The sequence below is a fragment of the Trachurus japonicus genome, chromosome 22 (genome assembly GCF_045865225.1).
Source record: "Trachurus japonicus isolate A0001 chromosome 22, Traja_1.0".
Lineage (NCBI taxonomy): Eukaryota > Metazoa > Chordata > Actinopteri > Carangiformes > Carangidae > Trachurus > Trachurus japonicus.
In genome coordinates, this window is record NC_140928.1 from 1,775,203 (window position 1) to 1,790,507 (window position 15,305).

Here is a 15,305-nt window from a genome sequence, read left to right on the forward strand (position 1 = left end):
TCTACTGGGATTTAACCACAAACATCTCCAGAAGGTCTATAGTAGGTCTAAAAGAGGTCTATAAGTGGTCTTCAAAAGGTCTATCTACAGGAGTCAACAGTAGGTCTATAAGTGGTCTTCAAAAGGTCTATCTACAGGAGTCTACAGTAGGTCTATAGATGGTCTTAAGAAGGTCTACAGTAGGTCTATAAGTGGTCTTCAGAAGGTCTATAGTAGGTCTAAAAAAAAGAGTTCATCAAATCCGCTTCTCCTGGAGGTTCCTAGATCAAGATGCAAAAGTAAAGGTGACAGAGCTTCCTACACACATAAAAACTGCTAAAGATGTCTTGCAATTGAAGTCTTTGCTCAAGACCTACCTATTCTCTTTGGCCTTCAACACAGGTTAATACGGGAAACTCAGTTATGTATGCTGTGGAACCGTTTATCTGTGTATGCATGTGGAACTGGAGTCTGAATGTGTTTTGATATTATGTGTCTGATATGACTTGTACAGCACTTTGGTCAACAACCAAATTGTTTCTTAAATGTGCTATATAAATAAACTTGAACTTGAACAGAGTTCAACAGAGGATGGATGGTCCAAGAAGAAGAAGAATTGGTGGTTGGTTTAAAGGCCTCAGTCAACCTGAGACCAAGGTAAGGTGTACCCAATAAAGTGGCCAGTGAGTGTATGTAACCAACTTCCTACTTTAACCACAATGCATTGTGACAACCATTGTGTGTGTGTGTGTGTGTGTGTGTGTGTGTGTGTGTGTGCTGGTACCGTCTGGGTCACTGATGATGTCCAGCAGTGACTTGTCTAAGGTCGACTTGCTCATCAGTTTCTCTTCGTACTCAAAGTAAACGTCCAGTTTACGACTCTGAAAACACCAGAGAAGAGTGTGTGTTCAGACTCCACAACAACACGCACACATCTACCACATCTATCACTCTGTATACACACACACACACAAATGTTCACTTCACGGTCCTGTCCTGTGTTTTGTTTTGAAGGGCTGATCCAGAACATGGAGCTTTGACAGGACAAACTGAAGATGCTGTGTGGGATATAAGGGAGTATTCACACCGGGAAAGTCCGACAGTTCACCTGCTTTGGGCCAATTCTTTTTGTTTTACTTGGTGTGGTTTGTATTCACATTGCACAAACGGACCAACTTTTTAAACAAAAGCTCAGTCATTGGATAAAGATTATTGGCGGGATCTTGCATTAAAAGTACCCAGTGGAGGTCATGCATGGGTTTCTTGCTGCCCCATTAATTTCGTATTTCCAGTCACTTGCACAACCTCCTGATTGTACAAAAGACAATTACAACAGCAGGGTTGGGGTTAGTCTGTCTCTTTTGCGCTCCATGTCGACCCACGACTCATTTTGGCTGGGAGGTTGTTAACGAGCGGTGATTCTAGCATTTTTTTGACAACAATGGAGGCAGGCTTGTGCCGATCAGCAATCTGTCTTTTTTAGACAATGGTATTTATGTACTTTGAACCGTTTGTTTATCTGTAACTGTCTTGTATTTAAGGCTCAGTCATTCTGATAGTAGGTGTTCAGACTGTTGAGACCTTTGTGGTTCAGAGAGGCTGCACCCTATTCGGCCCAATAGTCTTAAAGCAGAAGTAAGTGGTCCGGTCGTTTTCGCTAATGCTGCGTTCCAGGCAGGCTTTTGAAATCGTAAATTACAGCTTCAAGTCACAACTTACGACTTTGTAGCGTTCCAGGCAACCCACTCGTGTTTTTCCGACCTGTTTTACCGGTGAAAGTCACTATAACGGCCACTCGTAACTTCCGACCGGTGAACTCGTACCAGATCGAACTGGTACCACTTCACGGTCGGAAAAATACGAGTTTCCTTGAACGCACCATAACAGTCCTCGTCGCTACGTCGCCACATTCACGGCGTCCCTTGGCTGCACACACAGCCCTGCATGCCGTTCTCTCTCCTCATTGGATAAAAACTGTAGGATACGATAAATGTTTTCTCTTCGGCTCAGAGCAGAGCAGAGGGACTGAGAGACCCGTGTTTCGGTCCAAACACTCTATGTAAGTGATTGCTGTTGGAAGATAGAACTATTTAAGACTTATATTAACACAAATATATCACTTACTTCTGCTTTAATTTTGATGATCATTGTTTATAATTTACTTGTTTTTTCCCTTTGGTTAGACAAAGGGTTGTAATAAATTCTCAAAACCTCGGTAGTGTGTGATTGTTTCTTATTCTTCAAAGTTTTTGCCTCCACATTGGCGTTGATGGGCGTTCGGGGGGTTGGCGTCAGCAAGCAGTGCAACGCGAGCTTCTTGAGCGGAAATTTTCCAGGGGGCGATTAGGGCGAATCTGAAAATATCAAGATCGCCCGACTCTAAAGGGAAGCCTGTTGAATTAGACTGAATTGGATTTTGCATTTGCATTTCTGCTGGTTCAGACCCAGCTACCCTCACACTGCCTCATGTAACACCTACAGGAGGTCTACACAAGTCTACAGGTCTATAGTAGGTCTAAAAGAGGTCTATAGGTGGTCTTCAGAAGGTCTACAGTAGGTCTAAAAGAGGTCTGTAAGTGGTCTTCAGAAGGTCTACAGTAGGTCTAAAAGAGTGGTGGTCTTCAGAAGGTCTATAGTAGGTCTAAAAGAGGTCTATAAGTGGTCTTCAGAAGGTCTATCTACAGGAGTCTACATGAGGTCTACAGGAGGTCTACAGTAGGTCTATAGATGGTCTTCAGAAGGTCTACAGTAGGTCTATAAGTGGTCTTCAGAAGGTCTAAAAGAGGTCTAAAAGTGGTCTTCAGAAGGTCTATCTACAGGAGTCTACATGAGGTCTACAGTAGGTCTATAGATGGTCTTCAGAAAGTCTATCTACAGGAGTCTACAGGAGGTCTACAGTAGGTCTATAGATGGTCTACAGTAGGTCTATAAGTGGTCTTCAGAAGGTCTACAGTAGGTCTAAAAGAGGTCTATAAGTGGTCTTCAGAAGGTCTATCTACAGGAGTCTACATGAGGTCCACAGGAGGTCTATAGGTGGTCTTCAGAAAGGTCGCCCAACTCTAAACGGAAGCGTGTTGAATCAATGAAAAAAAAAAAGGCGCTTGGATTTTGCATTTGGTTCAGAAAAGGGTCAGATTGCTTTTACACCACAAACGAATCGCACCAAGGCTCGTTTCCGACTGCACCAGAGTTGGGTGGTTTGTGTTCACACCGACCCAAAAGGTCTGCACCAAGGAAAAAGTCTTGTTTCAAGTGCACCAAACAATCCTGGTGTGAATACGGCCCGAAGTGTTTTATCTTCTTCTGTCAGGTTGAACATGAAGCTTGCTGGTGTGGTTTGCAGTGTTTTCTACCTTGATGTGGTCGAGCACGGCCGTGGCCACGTTGGTGTGCAGGTCGATTAGCCTCTTCTTCTCCAGCAGCTCAGGCAAAGAGCTGCAGGAAACACACCAAAAAACACCAAATTAAAGCAGCTCCACACTTCACACCACACGGTTTCACATCTTAATTAATCTGTGTGTGTGTGGGGGAATGCTGCCGGACACTCAGCACACTGCCTGCTGGCTGTTACACCCAAAAACAACATCCCTGTCAGCTCCGTTTTACACAGGTCGCTGGCTCGATGGGGGAAAAGGAGGCTCTGAACTTAGTTTCATGGTTACACATTAAAAAAAGAAAAAGAAAAAAAGAAACATGATTCTTAATGGTGGAAACCAGAAATCTAATCAGATGTTCTCTGGCTCGTCGGTCATGGAAAGTGTCATGGAAATTTATTCTCGAGAAGCGACTGAGGGACTTGTTGAAAAGCAGCAGCACAAGTAGAAAACACTGCACCGCCTTGTTTTCAATCTCAGTTCACTGGCTCCACCGAACCAGATGGAGGTCAAGGTCAAAGTCGAGTTCTCCTTCCACGGTCTTCCATGATATCACGGTAGATGTTTATATTAAAGCTCCATATACAGTGTAAAGGTAGTTGTTTGTGTTAAAACTCCATACAGTATAAATGTAGTTGTTTGTGTTAAAGCTCCATACAGTATAAATGTAGATGTTTGTGTTAAAGCTCCATACGGTGTAAAGGTGTGATGACAGCGTGGACAGGAAACAGCTGTCGACTCACCTGACAGCAGAGGTGAGCTTGGCCGTGTTGTCTGACAGCATGCTGATGGCTCCTTCATCCTCCCCCTCTAGGCCCTACACACACACACACACACACACAGCTGTAACAGCACATTCCTGCTCCGCTGTCGTTTCACTTTCACTCTGGGAACTTGGACGTGGTGGATGTGACCTCTGACCTCTCCTCTCTGACGCTGAGTTCAGGAACCTGGGAAAACCCAGTGACATGCCAACGCCACTTCTTGACTGTACTAATGGTTTGTTATTTGTTGACGCAGAGCGCTGACGTCGACTCAGAGCTCGCCGTCTGCTGGTTCAGACCCAGCGACCCTCACACTGCCTCATTTAACACCTACAGGAGGTCTAAAGGAGGTCTACGTGAGTCTACAGGTCTACAGGAGTTCTATAGGTGGTCTTCAGAAGGTCTATAGTAGGTCTAAAGGTGGTCTATAGAATGCCTACAGGTGGTCTTCAGAAGGTCTACAGAAGGTCTATAGGTGGTCTTCAGAAGGTCTAAAGGAGGTCTACAATAGGTCTACAGGTGGTCTATAGAAGGTCTACAGAAGGTCTATAGGTGGTCTTCAGAAGGTCTACAGTAGGTCTACTAGGTCTACAGTAGGTCTACAGGAGGTCTATAGGTGGTCTACAGAAGGTCTTCAATAGGTATACAGTAGGTCTATAGGTGGTCTACAGGTGGTCTTCAGAAGGTCTACAATAGGTCTATAGGTGGTCTACAGGTGGTCTTCAGAAGGTCTACAGTAGGTCTACTAGGTCTACCATAGGTCTACAGTTAGGCCTACAGAAGGTCTATAGGTGGTCTTCAGAAGGTCTTCAATAGGTCTACAGAAGGTCTATAGGTGGTCTTCAAAAGGTCTACAGTAGGTCTACAGGTGGTCTTCAAAAGGTCTACAATAGGTCTTCGGAAGGTCTACAGGTGGTCTTCAGAAGGTCTACAATAGGTCTTCAGAAGGTCTACAGGTGGTCTTCAAAAGGTCTACAATAGGTCTTCGGAAGGTCTATAGGTGGTCTTCAGAAGGTCTACAGAAGGTCTATAGGTGGTCTACAGAAGGTCTACAGGTGGTCTTCAGAAGGTCTACAATAGGTCTACAGAAGGTCTATAGGTGGTCTTCAGAAGGTCTAAAGGAGGTCTATAGGTGGTCTTCAGAAGGTCTATAGGTGGTCTACAGAAGGTCTACAGGAGGTCTACAGTAGGTTTAAAGGAGGTCTATAGGTGGTCTTCAGAAGGTCTACAGGAGGTCTACAGGAGGTCTATAGGATGTGTACAGGAGTATACCAATGTTACTGTAGAAAGGTAAAACTCTAACAGGGATTATCCCGTGGCTTTATATCTATATATATTGATACCATACCAATATACGTTTAGACTAAATAATAATGAACAGAGATGTAGCACGATCAGCTCCATGACTTCTTTGTGTGTGTGTGTGTGTGTCTCACCATGATGCTCTTCAGACGTTTGACCTCGTCCTCCTGAGCTCGGTAGGTGTCCAGTTCCTCCTGAACGGACTCGGCCACCTCGGGGAAAGGGCTGAAACACAGAGACAGACAAACGTCACCAGGACATTCACAGTCTGGTTTTAGAGGACTCTGTCTCTCTGTCTGGTTCTCAGATATTCTCTGGGTTCAGTTACACATTTTGAGGGTTCAGTCTAAGGCCCTGTCCCATTTCTCCCCCTTAAAACTTCCACTTGGTTTTGAGTGCCCTCAACCGTAAATTCCCCTCGTTGAGGGAAAGTGGCTGAAAATCTTTCCCTATGGAAATGGGACACCACTAGTGTAGTGAACGTAGCGAACGTGATAACATACATTACATGTTTACAATTATACCGGTGGAGCGACACAAAACACACACAGAGAGGAATAATAATGTTTCTTCAAGCATTTCAGATTTGTCTAAATGGCGATCGAGCGTGACAACGGGTAATTTCATCTTCCACTTCGTTTTAAGCCCGCATCGGACCTCACTGCATTTTGAGGGCTGATTTTAAGGGCAAAATCGCACTTCCCCTTGCTTACTAGAGTAATGGGACACCCTACCCCTACACGTGAACGCGCAAAATATAGGGTTAGGGCAAATATTTAGGGCTATTTAGGGGAGAATTGGGACAGGCCCTAAGAGACGTCAACTCATCCTGGACGTGGATCAGTGAGAGGAGGAATCAGAGAAGAGCCGATGAGGAGTTCATCAAGAACAGAGCGATATCATCGGCGTAGAGCTTGACCTGACCTGCTCAGTTATCTCAGTGTCTTTTGTATAGAGAGAAATATAGTCAGTCAATCTGTTTGCACTGTAATATAAAGATAATATGACAAACAAAAACTATAGTACTATATGGCCTGAACAACAACAAGGATTCCCCTGAAGAGTCATCAGACATTCAATGTTTAAAACACCTTGTGAGGAATTAAAAGAGACAAGGAGCCGTCGAACATCAGATTTAACTATTAAAATAGCCCATTTTAGAATTTCACATTATTGCAACTAAAATGCTAGTTTGCTATTTTTAGCATTTCAGTACTGTGAACTACTACTAATGCCTGTTTCAATGCTAATGAATGTGCAGCTGCAATTTATTATTATTTCCTTTCATTGATTCATCAAAATAATTTGATTAATCGTTTGTAAACTGTCTGTTACGTCTTTATATGTCCTGATTAAAGGAGAAGTAAGCGATCCGGTCGTTTTGGCTAATGCTGCGTTCCAGGCAGGCTTTTGAAACCGTAAGTTACGGCTTCAAGTCACGACTTACGACTTTGTAGCGTTCCAGGCAACCCACTCGTGTTTTTCCGACCTGTTTTACCTGTGAAAGTCACTATAACGGCCACTCGTAACTTCTGACCCGTGAACTCGTACCAGATCGAACTGGTACGACTTCACAGGTCGGAAAAACACGAGTTACGGGCTGCCTTGAACGCACCATAACGTCTTGTCAGCCGATGGAGTTAGCACACAGCCCTTCATGCCGTTCTCTCTCCTCATTGGATAAAACTTGTAGGATACAAAAAAAAGTTTTCTCCTGGGCTCAGAGCAGAGCAGAGTGACTGACAGACCCGTGTTTCAGACCAAACACTCTATAGAAGTGATTGCCGTCGGAAGATACAACTATTTAAGACTTATATTAACACAAAAATTCCGCTTACTTCTGCTTAGTATTTATGAATCCTAGTGTTTTGTAGTGGTGGTCGTCCTCCTCCGTGTGGACTCACCTGCCCTTGTGTTTCTGCCAGAACTTATCGGCAGCGGTCAGGTCGTACATCTTCCTGCTCTTCTTCTTTGGTCGTGCTCCGGCGGGTGATGGCTCCGCCCCCGCGCCCTCCTCCATCGCCACCCGGTTCAGATGAAAGTCCTGGAGGGGGCACGGGAAAAAAAATGGAACACAAGTTTACATTGTGGGATTAGGTTTCACACCAAAGAACTGTTAATTAAATAAGTCTATGTTTCAAGCTTGTTTTGTAGCGGAAGCTTCTCGAAGCTCCTCTTCCCGGTTCGTCCAAATTTGACGAACCGGGAAGAGGAGCTTCGAGAAGCTTCCGCTACAAATAAGCTTGAAATATAGACTTATTTAATTTTTTTCGGGACAATTTCACATTTCGGGGCTTCAATACAAGACGGACATTTCATACAAGCAGCATGGAGGTATTTGGATGTTTTTTGGTGTGTCTTTTTGTTACGAAGACAGTTACATGGACATGCAGTGCTGCACGGAGCCCCGCTGTAACTCAGAGAAGACACGGAGGACTCTGAAACTTCTTCCAGCCCTTAGTCCACATGAGGGGAGGAGATAATGAGGATAATGAGAATGAAATTTCAATTTTGGGTGAACTAGCCCTTTAACTGTTCTTCTGAGTGTGTGAATCTGATCTGAGACCAGCCCCTGTTTAACAGCTCTGGCAGGAACTCCGGCCCGTCGCCTCCAATCACAGTGACACAGTGAATCCTGACGAGAGGCTGAAGGGGAACAGATCCCCGGCCCAGACAGACACAAAAACATTTAAAAAAAGAAAAAAAAAAAAAACCCCGACAAGCGGATCATAATATCTCCGTCGCCGTGGTAACAGCAGAGGGACGAGGAGGAGGTGCAGATTTAGAGTCGGGATCGCGTCTCCCGCTGGGCGCTGAGGCCCTGACATGTTTATGGGAAAAGAGAGGAGGCGAAGGCGGCGGTGCCATCCACTGTTCCCTCTAAGGTGTTTTACTGCTCCACCTCTTTGCCCAGAAGACGAAAAAAGTTGCACTCAAATATCCCCGACTAGTTTACTGTTCATTTCTCCCTAATGTGGCTTCGAATTGTTAAATGTATGACCTTAACCGTGGTCTGTAGTGCAACTACGATTTAAGTTTTTGCTTGAGAATTATTATTACTGTTCATATCAAGAATGCTTCTGTGCCAAGAGTTGATGACACCAACTTGATGTTAGTTATTTTTTTCATATTTGCCAAAACAATATTGTATTTTGTTATCATTAACTGTAACTGACCTAGATATGGAGTAGTAGTTAATGTTGTCAAAATAATCTGTTATTAATCATTATAGTAATAGCCAATAGTATTGATATTTGGAGTTGGAGAGGTGAGGCCATAGCACCAGCATGTGGACGTGCTGTGTGTACACTTAAGCTGTCGCTCACAGTCGCTCAAGCAGCTCATCAGGGGAGTTGAATTTCTGCTCAGGAGTTTTGAAAATTAGAGGGAACATTGGTGCCATCTGGACCGACGGACGGCAACAGACACCGGATCACAGTCTGGACTCTGGACCTGGACCTGGACCCGGACGACTGAACACACACAAATAACGGACCCAGGTATTTTCACCTGTTTCCAAAACACAGACGTCTCCAAGGTGCTGACGCTCCGTTTCTGAACGATTCCTAAAACAAGGAACCTGAGTTGAGTTGAGTTGAGATTACTTTATTTATCCCATAGGGCAATTCTGTTTCTACAACTGACCACCACACCACAATCACATACACAAGCATAGGCTACATACAATTGAGGAGGAAAGTGCAAGGACAGTGCAAATTTGAGACCAGGTAAGATAAAAGTACAAAAATATAATAAATACATGAGAGGGCAATATTATATACGTAAAAACACATTGTCAACAACAACAGTACTAAAAACTACAGCTTCAAGCCAGCTCAGCATTCAACAAACTAATGGCAGAAGGTACAAAAGACCTAGAATAACGATTGGTCTTCCTGAGAGGCTGCATGTAGCGTCGCCCTGATGGCATCAAGATAAACTCACAGGCCAAAACATGATTATGATTATTAATGATGCCTGCTGCCATTTGTGAGACCCGAGACGTATAAAAAAATACTTGTAGGTAGGCAACTCAGAGTGGCTTAGTCTCTTCTCTGTCTAATGTGTTGTAATGGATCTGTATCTTCATCCAGTTAGAGACGTTACACAGAAGAAACAACGTCAGGATTCAACATCAAAGCGAGAGGAAAAACAAAAACACTGAAATCAAAAACATTTCCAATAAATCAATCAAATAAAAGACACAAAAATATTAACGATAATTAAATAAAGTGAGCTGTGATTGAAGCAGAGCTGCTGACGAACACCTAATGAAACTGAGCTGGAACAAAGATCCTCTCTGAGACGAAGACGCTCCACTCTGTGACACCGCTTTCTCCCTAATCAATAAGTTTGATCAGTTCTGTATCAGGACCTTTAAGTGGATATATTTCGCAGCGTCAGACACTCACTTATTGATCGTGACGTCTATTGTCAGAGGTGAGGACGAGAAAACACGTGACTGAAATACTTTACATCAGGGCTATTCAATTACAAATTCAGTGGGGCCAGATTTTAAAACCGAGACCTTAAGCTGGGCCGAACATTTTCAGCGGTCAATAAGAAGGTTATGACAAATGAGGGGCATTTTTAAAACCCAGCAATAGCTATTAAAAACAAATCTACACAGCCAGAAAAAAGAGAATAAGTCAATAAAAGTAGTACCTAGTGATAGTAGTAGTAAAGGTTTAGCTGTTAATGCTTTGAATTGGAGGTTTTTTTAGGAACTAAAAGTTTCCTGAGGCCTACTGTCTGAGTTTCTACTGAGGTTTACAGCATGGTTATGTAAATCACTAAATGTAGCGTAGTCTTAAAATTAGGCCTAAAGATGAACAAAGATTTCTTTTCTAATTTTGATTGGTCAAAAACAAGGAGCAAAAAGCCATTTGGGGCAAATTACTCTAGGAAAGTATTTGATTACGGATTATTCCTTTGAAAAGTAGCTATCCTAATCAAGTTACTGTTCTGATTCCATTGCAAGTATTTAGTTGCGTTAAAATTAAAATATTGGTTAGCCTACTTCATTCCCTCAAAAAGAAAAAAGAAAAAAAGGACAGCGGAGCATGGCGTGCTGTCACTGCGTGGACGGTGCTCATGTGTGGCTGAAAGGAGTGGAGAGACTGGTGGAGTATTAACCAGCCACCACGGTTTATTGTTGGCTGATGGGAGCTGAGGATCGGTCAGCTGCTCTCCAGAAACACCGTGTCGTGCCACAGCGGCCCGGTGTGGAGTGTGAGGTCCGGGACCGACGGGGAGACTTGTCTCTCGCTGACCTGTAGCACCACAGGACCACGGAGGGCAGCCTCGGCCGCCAAGACGTCCGCCGCTACGAAGCCTCCCGCTCCGTGACGAGCGGCTGTGGCCCGACACGGCGTTTCTGGAGAGCAGCTGACCGACCAAGCCTCGGTTCGACGGTTCTAAACGCACTGACCGGGTGGGTGGGTTGTGTGTTGCTAGGCTGCGTTGAGTGGTGCATTCACTGTCTGAACTACAGTAGGGATTTGGAGTTCTCGCAAAACATGTTTCCCTCCGTGTCTTTTTTTTTTTTTTTTGGGTCACCACGAGCCGGGCCACTCGGACATTGGTTCGGGGCCGGATGTGGCCCGCGGGCCGCCAATTGAATAGCCCTGCTTTACATTATAAACGGCTCTTGTTAGAATAAAGCTCGACACAGCAGCGGCTGAATGTTTCGAGGAAAATGAGTCGTGAGTGACGGATGAAAACGAGACTAAATGACGCGTTAACAGAGCAGGGGCTGCCAAGTGAGTGTGTGTGTGTGTGAGTGTGTGTGTGTGTGTGTGTGTGTGAGTGTGGAGATGACATATTACATAACACATCCATGTAACTCTGCATTCCAGTGTCAGTATTAACCTCAGCACCTCACAAGCTGACAGCACTCTGGCTCTGTGTGTGTCTGTGTGTGTGTGTGTGTGTGTGTGTCTGTGTGTGTGTGTGTGTGTGTCTGTGTGTGTGTGTGTGTGTGTGTGTGTGTGTGTTTTTACATAGACCTATTAATGTAGATCCACTGGTGGCGATTCTAGGAATTATTGATTCAAGTACGATGAAAAGCAACATGGTTTCGTTTGTCAGCCTACTTGCACGAAGATTGATAACACTACAGGTGAACAGGGTAAAAATTTTAAATAACAGATTTCACCATGAAACTTCCCAAGTTTATCACTCACATTAGGACAAATATTTTTTGTATTAAAAGTTTTGTCAAATTTTATGTTTAAATATGTAAATGAGGCAATATTTGATGAAATATGCGCTAATTTGCATATATTTATAGAACTGAAATCTGACCAATGGATAAAGCCACTTTCAAAATTCTTGTTTTATTTTGTTGACATATTAGAGTCAGAAGCTTTTACAGAGGAGGATTTTGGATATCTCTTTTTATCACTCTGTAAATGAGAAAATACTGTCACCAGCCCTAAAAAGAAAATTGAATTTTAGATAGATAGATAGATAGATAGATAGATAGATAGATAGATAGATAGATAGATAGATAGATAGATAGATAGATAGATAGATAGATAGATAGATAGATAGATAGATAGATAGATAGATTTAGACTTTATTGATCCTAAACTGGGAAATTCCAGAATATGCTTATTATATTATATATTACATTATAATATATATTACAGTATATGTTTGTATATATATATTCATGTATAATCTTTTTCTGTCTATTTCTCATTTTGAGATATATAAGTTAATATAACTTAAATTATCTTTATATGTTATGGTATGTTATGTTTTATGTTGAAAATGAGAGAAATCAATGAAAAGAGTTGAAAAAAAGAGAATTCATTGATTCACCCACCAGGACGTCGTGGATCAGCGCCTGATAGGTCCAGGTGTGGTGAAGGGGCGTGGCCATGTCCATGTTGCGATCGGCCAGGACGAACAGAGGCCTCTGGAAGCTGGAGAGAGGAGACGACGGAGCGTCAAACACAGAGCAGGGGTGAAGCAATGCATCATGGGAAGTGGCGTGCGGCGGAGTGACGTCAGGGTTTATACAGGAATCTTGAAGTTAATTTTAAAACCTTTTTAAGACTTTTTCAAGACCTTCTCAATATTTTTTAATACCTCACCGCCACTTCAAGCTGTAACCATTTACATCAGTGACATTTTTAACTTAACAGTTTTAGTTTGTGATAAAGACTATAGATCACTACGATACAACAGGATTCAAAATAGGCTGGGATAATAAATCAAAGGCAAAGTTTATATAAAAAAAACATTGCTCCACTCTCAAAAAACAAAAACAACAATCTTCTTTCCTTTTTTATGTACCGTATGTATCTTTGTTTTTTAATAAAATGAATAAATTCACACACTTTTACAATGTTTTTTAGGACTCAAACTCTTGGACAGCTAATTCAGAAAAAATACCTTCAAAATGTAAGACTTTATAAAGTCATGAAAAGATTTGAATACTTTTTAAGGGTCTTAATTTTCCCAAAATTGATTTATCACCATTTAATACTTTTCAAGACCCCGCGGATACCCTGGACGTATACAGTACCTGAACTGTCCGGCGGCCATGTTGTCTCCGGTGAACAGACTGTTTCTGGCGTCGCGAAGGTTTTCACGCAGCTTCTTGTCTAATTTCTACAGAAGAAAAAAACACACACACAAACAAATACGTCTTTTTTAATTCTATTTCTTTTATCTTATTTTGTTTTATTCTATTTTATTTTATAGTTTCTTTCTGTCATTATAGTCTTTATAGTTTTCTTTGTTGTATCATAATTATCACCATGTGTATTGAAAAACTTTAAAAAGAGCAGATAATGATGAAAATGAATCTGTATGAAACTGAAATAAAAACTAAGTAAAAAAAAAAACTTTCTTTTTTCCTTTATTGTAAATAATTGATCATTACATTTTGATCTGTTGTGATGTTTTGTTTCTTGTGAGAGTGAACTCACCACGGCGACCATCTCTGCTGCGTTTCCACGGGGACAGCGGATGATTGGCACCGCACCTGGTCGACGACACCGTAACACAGAACATATTTAATAATAACACTAATAATAATAAAGTTTCATCTGATTCAAACACTTTTCTTTCTCCTCAGAGATGAAGTGAAGCTCCTCGGGTTTAAGCTGAAGCGACGGCGCCCTCTGGTGGAAGAGCAACACACTGACACACACCGAGCTGCTGCAGTTCATCGATTCTTTCACCTTGAATCAATCAATAATCACTTATAGCTGCAGAAAACTTCACTTCACTTACAAACTGGCCCCAATTTATTATTATTATTAGTATTATTAATTCTTTTCTTTCTCTCTTTTATAATTTCATTCATTGTTTCATACAAAACTTCAATAATGTACATGTCCTCCCCTCCTACATCCTTCTTTCATCCTTTGTTCTTATTTTTAGAATTATTGCTGTTAGTATCACTATAATTATTGCTGTATAGCTTTTATTAATATTCTCATTATTATTATCATCATCAATATTACTATTATTCATTCATTTCGTTCTTTATTACTGCCATCACTATTACCGTTATGACCACTATTTATATCATATACAGTATATTATATTATTGTACTATTTTTAAAAAATCTGTAATTAAAGATATTGTTGAAATCTTAAAAACAAAAAAGAAAAAAAGAGGGAAGAGTCGGACTCACCCAGAGTGACGAAGAAACAGAAGAGACTGTCCACGATGGTGTCCATGATGGCCTCCATGTCCGTGTCCTGGATGTCTGCTCTGTTGATGGCTGCACAGGTAACACACACACAGAGGTAAACAACACACAGGAATATGATTTGTAATATGGTAGTTCTAGTGATTCGTTTAATGAATCCTGTTCCTTAATACTATGTATTGCTGATGCCCTATGATGGCAGCCGTAGCACTAAGAACTGATTATATTATGAGCACTAACTACCTTGTGCTACCGCAAACGTGTGTTATGGCCTTACAAATGTATATTTATTAATGTGAATTGAATGTGTCTTTGGTCTTTTGGTGCTATCGCAAATGTGTGTTGTCTTACAAATGTATATTTATTAATATGTCTTTGGTATTTTACCTCATTGTTGCTTTTTTTTAAGGTTGCCTTCTAACATCAGGCAGAGGGACTGGCGATGAAAACTAGCTTTTTTAGCTAACTCGGGTGCATTTACATTTGTTTTTTACAATGTTTTATTAATGTACATTGTCCCTTGTCAATAAATTAAACTGAAACTGAAAGTGAGAGGTGTGTGTGTGTGTGTGTGTGTTACCATGGTAGGAGATGAGCTCCTTGTTCTGGTGGCAGAGGATGAACATGTCGTCCTCTAGGGTGATGAAGTTCAGGTACTGGTCAAACACCTGACACACACACACACACACACACACACACACACACACACACGGGTTGTTAGGTCACTGAGTGCTCGCCAGCTGTCTGTGCATGATGAATATGACGTGTAACCATGGTAACCTTGGTGACTTGGGTGACGGCGTTGGCGGCCAGAGCGGCGCTGGCGATGTCCTCCAGTTTACTCCTGCTGATGGCGGAGATGAAGTTCAGGTAGTAGGCTTCATACAGCTGGTTCCTCAGGTCCTACACACACACACACACACACACACACACCATAATATAATCCATTATTAATCTAATTAATTAAATTAATCGGCAACTTCGACTTCAGTTTAAGTCGTTTTTTAAGCAAAAAAAAGTCCAAATTCTCTGATTCCAGCTTCTAAAACGCGAATTTTTGTTCCTTTATGACAATAAACTGAGTCTCTCTTTGGTTTGTGGACAAAACAAGACATTTGAGGACGATGTCTGGTGATTTGAGAAACACTGACTAACATTTTTTATCGATTAATTATTAATTATGGGAATTATCGGGAATTTATGGGAATTAA

The 15,305-nt window shown here is 41.9% G+C and overlaps 1 protein-coding gene across 1 annotated transcript in view; it reads right to left on the minus strand.

Annotated features, from left to right (window-relative positions):
• Positions 1 to 15,305, minus strand: part of scfd1 (sec1 family domain containing 1) — a 45,386-nt gene that overhangs the window by 24,115 nt on the left and 5,966 nt on the right. The window contains exons 5-15 of the mRNA XM_085767673.1: positions 14,875 to 14,997; positions 14,675 to 14,762; positions 14,077 to 14,166; positions 13,363 to 13,418; positions 12,957 to 13,042; positions 12,252 to 12,351; positions 7,324 to 7,463; positions 5,554 to 5,644; positions 4,097 to 4,170; positions 3,333 to 3,414; positions 764 to 860 (exon numbers count right to left, since the gene is read on the minus strand). Coding sequence (XP_085623799.1) covers positions 764 to 860; positions 3,333 to 3,414; positions 4,097 to 4,170; positions 5,554 to 5,644; positions 7,324 to 7,463; positions 12,252 to 12,351; positions 12,957 to 13,042; positions 13,363 to 13,418; positions 14,077 to 14,166; positions 14,675 to 14,762; positions 14,875 to 14,997 — 1,027 coding nt within the window. The remainder of the gene's footprint in view (positions 1 to 763; positions 861 to 3,332; positions 3,415 to 4,096; positions 4,171 to 5,553; positions 5,645 to 7,323; positions 7,464 to 12,251; positions 12,352 to 12,956; positions 13,043 to 13,362; positions 13,419 to 14,076; positions 14,167 to 14,674; positions 14,763 to 14,874; positions 14,998 to 15,305) is intronic.